General features: G+C 38.9%; 3 protein-coding genes across 5 annotated transcripts; 2 read left to right on the forward strand and 1 right to left on the reverse strand.

Annotated features, from left to right (window-relative positions):
• Positions 1-73: 73 nt before the first annotated feature.
• Positions 74-2007, forward strand: mRpS25 (mitochondrial ribosomal protein S25). The gene is made up of 3 exons (XM_017139825.3): positions 74-311; positions 390-584; positions 1787-2007. The coding sequence occupies exons 1-3, from the start codon at positions 175-177 to the stop codon at positions 1956-1958; spliced, it is 504 nt and encodes a 167-aa protein (XP_016995314.2). The 5' UTR covers positions 74-174; the 3' UTR covers positions 1959-2007.
• LOC108056133 (probable RNA-binding protein 18) lies at positions 1484-3509 on the reverse strand. 3 transcript variants are annotated; one of them, XM_070218399.1, is made up of 4 exons: positions 3299-3509; positions 3103-3247; positions 2469-2561; positions 1484-2406 (listed from the first exon to the last, which is right to left on the reverse strand). In XM_070218399.1, exons 1-4 carry the CDS (start codon positions 3403-3405, stop codon positions 2110-2112), a joined length of 642 nt encoding a protein of 213 aa, XP_070074500.1. In that variant the 5' UTR covers positions 3406-3509; the 3' UTR covers positions 1484-2109. The 3 variants fall into 3 exon arrangements, with proteins under 3 accessions (XP_070074500.1, XP_070074501.1, XP_016995313.2); XM_070218400.1 differs by having other exon boundaries at positions 3103-3221; positions 3297-3508; XM_017139824.3 differs by having other exon boundaries at positions 3103-3177; positions 3299-3445.
• A 5766-nt stretch (positions 3510-9275) lies between these two features.
• Positions 9276-10178, forward strand: LOC108056045 (uncharacterized). The gene is made up of 2 exons (XM_017139656.3): positions 9276-9435; positions 9501-10178. The coding sequence occupies exons 1-2, from the start codon at positions 9394-9396 to the stop codon at positions 9939-9941; spliced, it is 483 nt and encodes a 160-aa protein (XP_016995145.2). The 5' UTR covers positions 9276-9393; the 3' UTR covers positions 9942-10178.
• Positions 10179-10503: the final 325 nt, after the last annotated feature.

Below are 10503 nucleotides of genomic sequence, written 5' to 3' on the forward strand. Positions count from 1 at the left end.
TTAAAAACTAGTGGCAACACCGCAAAACGCTAACGATAGCTTATCGATAGTTCCGTCATCGGTTCACGGCGTTTACCACCACTGGCCAATCAGCTGTTCGGCATTACACAAGCAGCCGCATTTTAGTTGAATTTACATTATTTTTACGTGATTTACCTGAATTAAAACCGCAAAATGCCGTTCATGAAGGGCCGCGAGCCCATCCGGCGCACCCTGAAGTACCTGAATGCGGGCAAGCTGGTGCTCAAGGACAAGGTGCGCATCTTCAGCGTCAATTACAACACATACGGCGATCATCACGCGGGAGCCAGGTATTATTTCTATAATTTGCGTTATAAAGCATAAACTATAGGATCTAATAAGGTTATATGATCTATGATGCCCCGCAGGGACTTTGTGTTCTGGAACATACCGCAGATCCAGTTCAAGAACCCCGAGGTGCAGGTGCTCACGCTGAAGAACATGACGCCCTCGCCCTTTGTGCGCTGCTACTTTGAAGATGGACGGGACATGCTCATCGATGTGGACGGTCGAAACCGGGACGAGATCATCGAGCATTTGGTCCAGGTGGTGGGCAAGACCCGGTAAGCAGGTGTTCTTTTCTTCCCCAAGGGTTTAATTTCCCTTCGTTCTTTGAGAACTGGGAATTCATAACATATTTTCGCTTAAACTTGGGTTTATTATAAAACTTTTGTGGGGAAACTTCTTCAAGAGATCGGGATAACACCTTCTTTCCTTCTCTTTTTTCCTACAACCCTTTTTTTTCTGTGGAACTTGGAATTCATAACATATTTTCACATAATCTTGGGTTTATTATTATTCTTTCTTTTAAAAGATCGGGATAAGACTTTCTTTCCTTTATTTTTTTTTCAACAATCTTTTTCTTTTTCCCGGAACTTGAAATTCATTACTTTTTTTCACATATACATGGGTTTATTATAAATCTTTTGCTAGGAAACTTCTTAATTTTTTCCTACAATCCTTTTCTTTTCGCCGGAACTTGGAATTCATAACAAATTTTCACATAAACTAGCCTATACTATCAGAAAATATAATCCAGCTGTCTCAGGATGGGAACAGAATCTTCATTTGTTCCTAAAAGAGTTTTCAATCTCCTAGTTCTTCAAGAACTTGTAATTCTAAACATATTTTTACCTAAAGTAGCCTTTATACGGCTCCAAATACTTCTAAATTGTGTATTATCAATATGAATTTCTCAAGATCAGGATAACCCCTTCCTTGTTCCAAACATATTTTCTCAAAAACTGGGCTTTATTATTAATCTTTCTTTAGAGAAATGCAGTTTTTGTAATACCTTTCTAAGAAGAACTCCCTGAAACCCTATGATATTATTTATTATATTTTTATTTTGGAAAAATCCATACATTCTACTGCTATTTGCTTAGTACAAAGTAGTATAGAGTGCTGTCCAGTGATTGAATACACCTTCAACTCCTTGAACCCCATGATATTGTCAGACCAATCGAATTAATTCAGGCTTTATTTTTCAACCAGTCCTTGGCTATTAATTTCTTATTATTAAGTACAAAATATGGCAGTCGAAATGAAGTTTGTATACTATTAGTCAGGCTACTTGTGGATGAACAATATTGGATAATGTGAAGCAGGCGTTTGGATGTGTATTCTACACTTGGTTATGGTTCCAATAGGCAGCTCAGGGATTAAACGAAAAAGTGACTTTTACATTTCATCTGCATACAAATTACGGGCTTTCATCCAGCTTAAAAAATACGCTTCGGGCAGTAAACAACTTTTCCATTCCCAGCGAGACACTGGACGCGGAGGCGCGGCTCAAGGAGAGCAAGGACAACCCGGCCAACTTTGGCTACGGATGCGGCCGCCACTGCATCTGCGAGATCCCCGGCCAGGTGGCCTGTCCGGGAACCGTTCCGCTGCCCGATCACATGCGCGGCAAGGTCAAGTTCGCACCCAAATAGTTCGGATTCTGGCTGATTGTTTTTTTAATAAATTAATTGTAAACTACTACGCCTGCCGCAAGGCTCGTCTGCTGAGGTAGCGCCCTAAGTACTAAGGATTTTACACACTACGTGATGAGGGTGAGACGGTGGCTGAGAGGAGTCGGAGGATCTAGCGCCGCTTGGGCCGCTGCTGTCGATGATATGGGGCCGAGGACTTGCCGTAGCGCTGCGTTCCGTCGCGGTCCTTGTTGAACTGGTAGCGCTGGATGAAGGGCACGTTGGCCTCGCCCCTGCCACCGCCCACACCCGCCGTATTCAGCTCGAGATTGTCGTCGGTCTGCCGCTCCAGCAGCTTCAGCTTGGCCTCGATGGCGCGAATGGCCTCCGTCTTGCTGATCTTCTCCTCGCGCTTCCCCGTCCCCAAGGCGGGTATCTCCAGACGCGGCTTGGGCTTCTGCAGGTCGTCCTGAAAAGGGAGGTTTTCTGTTTAGTAAAGTTAGAAGGATGGGAAGTCCCGGCTTCGCTTACATATTTGATGTTCTTGGCCAGGCGCACGGCTATCGAGCGGTTTCCCACGCTGGTTCCGTCCAGTTTCAGCAAGGCATTGGTGGCTCCTTCGTTCTGAAAGGAAAATATTTATAGATTTTTCAGGTAAATTCTCCTGTTAGCTTCGCAGTGTTAAAGATACTAGATTATAGACAAAATCATGGTCTTCACAGGTTTAGTTATCTATTACTTTTCTTATTACTGAAAAAATATCTTTTTATAAAAGGGTCCTTTCAGTACCCACATAAGTTTATTTACTAGGTTTCTATGTGGAAATATGTGGGGTATATCAAGTGTTTAAATAACATAAATAATACAACTTATGGAATACATAAAAATACGCAAATCTGAGATGAAAATGGGTAATAGGTATGTACTTAGTTGTTATAAACAATTTATGTGGGAATTCATATCCCTAGTTTCTATATATCCCCTTTTTTCGATGTCTCTTACCAAAAACTACAGAAATATAATATAGAAATGAGAAAATGTTCCTTGAAAGAGGTTCTTAAGTTAAAAAGTACCCTTAAATGGTACATAGAAGTAACGAAATTCTATTCTATTTATAAGAAAACGGATAATGCACCGTCTGCACCACAAAATGCAGCGTACCCACCTGCGCGAAGGTGACGAAGGCGTAGCCTCGGGATTGCCCCACCATGGGACCGCCCTTGTGGAACAGCATGTCGAACTTCTCGATGGCGCCGCATTTTTGCATCAGTTTGAGGAGTTGAAACCGATAGGGGGCAATGCAAAAGGAACTATTAGTTTGAATTTTATGGATAGAGTGCGTTTTTTCGGCCACAACTTACTCGGTGATGCGGGAGTCCAGGTTGCCCACCCAGATGCGTCGCGTCTCCTCGGAGTTTCCGCCGATTCCACCGCCTCCCGAGCCACTTGATCCTGCCTGCGAGGACATTTTAAGGGCACTCTTCTGGTGTCTGGAGTGCGGATTACAGGGACTTGGCCATTTTGTTTGCAAAAAAAAATCTAGAAAACTAGAGTTTGGCAGTGTGGCCAGATGGGCGGTTGGGTTTTTGGCCTAAATAATCCCAGCGTCGATTTTCCCCTAAAAAATCCGGTTTTTCCCTAAATTAAAAAATTTGTTTATTTCAAAAATCTAGGGGTTCACTTATTGAAGTATTAAGCGAATTTAGTTTTAAAAAAAAACAAATTTACTGTAGTATATAAATTTTACAGAAAATTTTATAAAAATATAAGGGGGATTCCCTAAACTGTTGAATTGCTGAATTGTTGAATTTTGGCCAGCTGTTAATCAGCTGTTCCATACAAAGTCAACTTTCAGAAATTTCAGCAATTCAACAGCCTCGGGGCTGATGAAAATTTTGTTGAATTGCTGAAAAGCCAGAGTTGTCACCTTTTTTTAAAAGTCGTGGCAACTCTGTAACATTTTAGTATCACCAGTACGCATTATTTATTTTAAAATGAACTTAGAAAGCATATTTGTGGTTCTTTTTACCTCGGTAACACTTTTAGACAGTCACTAGCAATAATAAATCAAATTTTACGTGCTTTAAGTTTCGTGAAATTTTTCAACAAATAACAGCTGTTTGAAAATTCAACAGGAACCATTTTGGGTCGTTCCCTTAATTGCTGAAATTTTTTGTTGAATTTTCAACAATTCAGCAATTCAACAGTTTAGGGAATCCCCCTATAAAAATTTACCTTGATAGTTAAGAAAACTTCTTTACCATCGATGGTGAGGTGCTTGTATTCGCTAAACAGGTTGTTGACACTGCTAAAAATTTTAAAACCGCCAAAAGAGCTTAATTTAAATGTTTATTAAGGTTTAAAACGTTTCTTTTTATTTGTTTTTGACAGATTTCCCATCAGTTCTGAAGATCTTCTGCCTTTATTTACCATTTACACAAAACGAGGTAAATGTTTGATCGACAATAAAACAAAATTGGGCCATTCTGGTCCTGGAAGGGTATTCCTCGGTTGAACCTTCATGCCAGGGGAATTACTGGGCCTCCGCAAGCGGATTCTTGGGTTCCATTCCCTTCTCTATACGACTCGTCAGTTCTGGATCCTATGAGAAAAAGCGTAATTAAATAAATACGATTTAAGAACAGCCGATTACTTACCACGGCAAAATCGACTTGTTCCCGTGGTGTCATCCCGAGCCATCTCATCCTCGGCCATTCCCAGAACCTCAGGTACTGAAGGTAACCCGATTCGCTCGTGGCAACCTGCTTGTTCTCGTCGCGATTTTCGATGCCTTCCGATTCGACTGATTAGATTTACAAAATACAACAAATTCTAAAACTTTTAATTTTTAAGGTTCGCCCACTTCGCAGCCAGCAAAACGGATTCAAGCGTCTTCAAAAAAGGGATGACAAACCGAGAGAAATCCGCAAAAGCCCTTGAAATATGCAACAGCCGTCCCGGGGACACAGGATGGAGATAACTTGATGGGGACTCATGTAGACACGGCTAATGCGCATTGTATGCGATAAGTTCTCGGACCCAGAACAGCCCCCTCTTCCATTTCCCCTGGGACAACTTCCGACGTCTTCATTTCTGGACACTGACTGCGATGCGAGTGCAGAAATGCAAGTTATTTCTGTGGAAAGGGTAAGTTTGGCATACAATTTTCAATTTTCAAATTTAAGGGTTTAAGGGCTAAGTCCAAAAATTAAATATAAAGTATTAAATAAATTTAAAGATTTTAAATAAATTTAAATATTGAATTCTATTACATATTTAAATTAAATAAGAAGATGTTATAGTTAACATATTTAATTGCATAAATTAATTTGGAAATATTTGGATCATGGTGAAAAATATTAATACAATGTTAGTTAATAAAAACTTTAAATAGTTGAAAAATATTCTATCAGTAAATGTACATATTTTTAGTTCTTACCAGACTATGAAATATTATTTAAGAACCCTGTTCAGAAATCTAGTTCCATTAGAGGGTATTTCTCAAGCGAGGCTTTAGACGAGAACTAACACTTTGCTAGTCGCTCCACATGTTAGTTTTTGGCCCGGTCCCATCTCTGCGTTCCTGTCTTCACAAATTACCGTCGTTGAGCTGAAGCACCACTAACAAGCAGATGGAATGGGGAAAAGGTCCTGGCGATGCAGATGAGTTAGACAGCGATGATAAAAAACGGGCTCTTGATCTTTGTCCCAGCATCCAGCATTTATTTAAATAATTCACCGAGACGCCGGGTTCCTTTCCGTTCCACGATGCATATCGAGTTTGTCCAGCCGGGACTGCAGCACTCGCATGCATATGTAAAAAATATGTATAAAGTCCGGTTCTTGAGGTTCCTTAAGGTCTAAATACTTTGCTATATTTTTCCATCGAATAGTGTGGACATTTTTAACGAGATTTCTTTAAAGAATATATTTATTAAAAATATAATATTATAGTTTTGTTAGAAATCGAAATAAAATATTCGCAGTGCATCTCAGAAAAATGCATTTTAGTATGCATGCTGCAATTTCTATATCCACATCCTGCTCCTCCGCTCCGCTCCTTATTCGTATGCCAATTTTTTATGGCTGAGAGCTGGGAGCAACATGTTGGTCATTTTCTGCATACGTAATTCCTACAGCAAATCACTTTATGGCGCCAAAATGGCAATTTAGTGGGTGCGCAGGTCATACGAATTACCGTTGAAACTTTAAGTTCGCAATTTCTCGATTTTACCATAAATATGAATATAAAACATCGAAATTATTTTAAATTTCAAAAAAGTTGACTAAAAGTATGTAGAGAATTATTAATTGTATGAGTAAATATGTCTCTTAAGCTAAAAATATATTGTTGCATACTTTTGGACACCTTTTTTTGACATTTAAAAGCTACTTCCTAAAATATATCTATTTTTTCTCTTTACTATTTTCGTAATTTAAGTAGCCTTTCGTCGAAAGCAAGTGCTTCCAATTAGCGCTTGGGATTTCATAATTTCCTTCCAAGGAAATGCTCTACGAAGTGAATTTCCGTTGCTGTTTTATTTTCTTTTTCGGTGCTATTCCATACATATGTCCTCACTTATCCACTGCCACGCCCTCCCTCTTTTCAGCCCCGTTACGCCCCCTTTAAGCCACTCCACCCCATCCCACAAAAAGAGTCTTTTAACCATTTTGCCTTGTGCTCACCGCGCCGGCGGCAAATTGCAAAATGGACACCATTTTTTTTTTGGTTCTGCTTTCGTTTTTGGGAACATCGTTTTCTCTTTCTAGTTCATAAATATAACTGCTTTTATAAATGCACACGACTGCACAGAGAAAAAGTCATAAGAAATTCAAACCAAGTTTTAGGATTTCTTAACAAGAATGATTTTTTAAAAATGTATTTTATAAAATTTATCTTCTAAAAATTCGTACTTCTTTTATTTCCTATTTATCTGTATAATATTTATTTAAGATTTTACTATATTTTTTTTTCCGTGCTTATAGTTTAGATATGCTGATATGGAGTAGGGGGCGTGGCAGGGGCAGGGGTGAGGAAGTGGGAGTTGAGTGGGGGTGACACGCATGCAAAACTTTGTATAGGAAGCAAACCAGTTCAAGTGCTTGGAAAAGTAAAGTCGTCTGGTGACTTAAGTTGTTATAAAAATGCAAATTTTTTACAGCTTTTGCCATTTCCTAGAGCAACATCACGATGAAAAAAGGAGGAGGTTAGATATAGAGTATGCCTGCATGTATGTACATATAGTTTGTATGGAACGATAACTACACGAAATGGTTGTAATGATTTTGTCATGAGTTCTGTGTTGTGGGGTATAAACCAGGCTGAAAGGAAGGAGGCAAGACGACCACAAGGAGCTGGCTGGGAAAGCTGGAAAAGCTGGGAAAGCCAAAGGAAAGCCGGACATTCCAAGTAGCAGTGGACAGAGAGCTGCGACTGACAGCCGAATCGCAAGCAGCTGTGCTGGGAAAGGTACTATATATTTGGATTAGCCAAAGGTACAAGGTACCTACATGTTATAGTCTGTACAGCAAGCAAGCAGTAAACGGCTTGCATTGCATTCCATTATTTGCCAATAACTTTTTAATGAATTTTCCAATTTAAAATTTTCTTTTATATTACTTTACAAAATCTGCAAATGTGTGGAATCAAATTAGACCCCAAATAAATACATTTGGGAAAAATAATTATTTTAATTTTTTTTAATTACTAGAAAATATATTTATTATTGGCAAGGATAGGAGGTATTCATAACTTCACCTACCCTGTTATTTTCTTCATCACTGTCCAACAAACCAGGCCAACTGCTTGACCAAACGACGAAGACAGGGATTCTCTCGAAGACCTCCAAATTATGGTCACGTCTTTGGACAAAGTCTGCGCCTGGCATTCGGCACTTGATAGTCCCGAATATATAATATATGGTATTTGTATCTGGCACATGTTCAGAGATTTGACTTGCGGGTTCTTCTTAATGCAGTTACTCATAATATGCGGTTTGACCGCAGTTTTTACCACGTTTTCTGCAAATTACAAGTGTCGACCGCATTTTAATTAATTTTATTTAGCTTGATTTACTGAAATTTACCACACTTTTGCATTTGGCAGCGACTTGATTATTAGTTCGAAGAAAATGAAGCCAGTAGTTTGGTTTAGCTAAGATAACATATTATTAATAATTTACTAAGGGGTATAAAATCAAATAAATATAAAATCAAATAAATGGGAAAATTAGTTAAACTCGTTCTACAACTTTCTTCCAAATTTATTTTTATTGAATAACAATTTATACAAATAATTTAAACAAATAGAAAATTAAATAGATAGGAAAATTCCCTCATATCTTCACAACGCTTATTTAAATTTATTTTAATTTTGAACCATAGGTAATTGAGAATTTCATTAAATAATTAGTTTTTAATTCATTTATTTTTATGCCTTTTTGCAAAAAGTCAAAAGTCGGGCAGGCAGAGTTAAAGCCCTGAGGTTCGCAGAAGCATGAAAATAGAAAGGGATATAAAAGGGGGAGGAAGGTCCTGCGTGTGTCCTGGCCAGGAGGCCGGCTGGCAGGATGTACGAGAGCATTATGCGATAAATGTGCATTTTTGTGAGTTATTCAAATTATGTATGCCCATCGGTGTGTATCTATCTTGGTCCTCCTTCGTCCTTCGCTTGTCGTCCTTCGTCCGTTTCGTCCTGTGCACGGTTCATTTGTGCAAGGCTTGTGCAATTTATGACAGCGTCTAGGATCAGGACATGGAAATATGAAGGCAATAAAATGCCTCGGCCAAAAACTCCGGAACGTGAATGCAAAGAGGGTGCAAAGGGTGAAGGATGAAGGATGAAGTGCCCGGTCCTTATCGTCCTTAGCATCCTGCAAAGGTGTTGCAATGCCCATCGAGAATGCCAAAGTGCAGACCATCTCAGGATGCCAGGATGCAAATTAGTTAACAACAATTGAAGGCGGAAACGAGACAGTTTGAGCAACACTCCGATATTCATTTGAATTAAGAACTATTCGAGGAATTTTTAGCATCAACGTCAAGAGAAAGCAGTAAAGAAATGAATTTTAATTACATTTATTAATTATTCCATTGAGCAATTTGGACTAGATTTCAAAAAATTATTTTTAATTGAAAAAAAAGTTTAAAACTGTAGTTATCCAAGAGAAAATATTAAATTGAAAATCCCACATTACGTAATCGCTGTTGACGGCAGTTTACGTATTTAATACAAATATCCTCTCTCATAAAAATAAAGTCCCATAAATCTAGTTATTTTTCCCAATCAAAGTAACCTTTTTGGCCATATGTCAGGGGACGTGGGGTTTCAGGGCTTGTAAATAATCAGTACAACTATACAAACTCAACTGAAAACACCACACACCACACAGTATTACCTAGAATATTTTTTTGTCGTGTTTTTTTTAGTCAACGAAGATTTTCGATTTCGATAAAAATGGTCAAAATTCGGCCCAATTCGGTCAAGATGCCCCAACATGTGAGTACTAAATATTGGTACTGAATTCTTGTAAGCTCAATGAAACGCAATCATTAAAAAAAAAGGCTCATGGAATAGGCAACAGGCGAGCCAATCAAAATGTATTATCTAGACTGCCCAAAGGAGTGGTTCACTCCTATATCAAAACCGAGCATTACTTGATACGACGGACGATACAGGGATGTAGGAGGATTATAATCCAAAGAGACTGGCCGCTGGTGCGAAGACGGATTCATTTTCAAAGAGCCGGAGCCATGGGCAATATGATTCCGAGTGTTATGGATTCGGGGGTTCTGCTAGGACGGTGGAATCGTAGGGCTAAGGCTAGTTTCCATATGGATTGGATACGCCGCCACGAATTGGTTGAGGTTCCAGAAGATCCAGACGAGGTAGAATATTTAGAAGAATCCTGGGAAAGCGAAGAGGAGCCTGAATCCTCTTCCACCTCTGGTTACAGTTCACGTCCAAGATCCGAAGAAATTCCCAGTGAAATGGATGTGGATTAACCCCAGTAGCTCGAGAATTTATATATAATCGATGAGGCTGGGAATACAGATAGCTCGCCCAGCCAACCTATTATGCGATCAAGAGCAGAAGTTGGGATGTTGAATCCTTGCTGTGTTATAAAGATTCCGCCCAGGAGTAAATTTCAAATTGAGTGCCAATTCAATTGGAGCAACGTAATACATGTCAAACAGATTATAAAATTGTATTAAAGTCTTAGGTCCCTATTCAAAATGTAATTCGAATACAAATAATTCGAACAGTTAATTAAGCTTTAAGGTCCTTAAACAGAAATTCGTAAATAATTCACAGATGCAAACTTATAAAGCCAAACCAGTAATTATTGGCTAAAATTTTAAAGCTTTGCAAACACAGTCATGTTAATTAGTTGATTAAGAAGCGCAGTTGAATGCAGAGGCAATAAAACAAGAGGGCTTCTCCTCCAGGATCCTACAGGATAGGTGTTATAATGCCCATAATATAACAGGAATGCCAAGGTGCCAACTGTCTGTAGATGCAAATGCAAATTAGTCAAGCTGAAGATGCCGACAGATTTTGATTTTA

Source organism: Drosophila takahashii, chromosome X (assembly GCF_030179915.1).
Source record: "Drosophila takahashii strain IR98-3 E-12201 chromosome X, DtakHiC1v2, whole genome shotgun sequence".
NCBI lineage: Eukaryota > Metazoa > Arthropoda > Insecta > Diptera > Drosophilidae > Drosophila > Drosophila takahashii.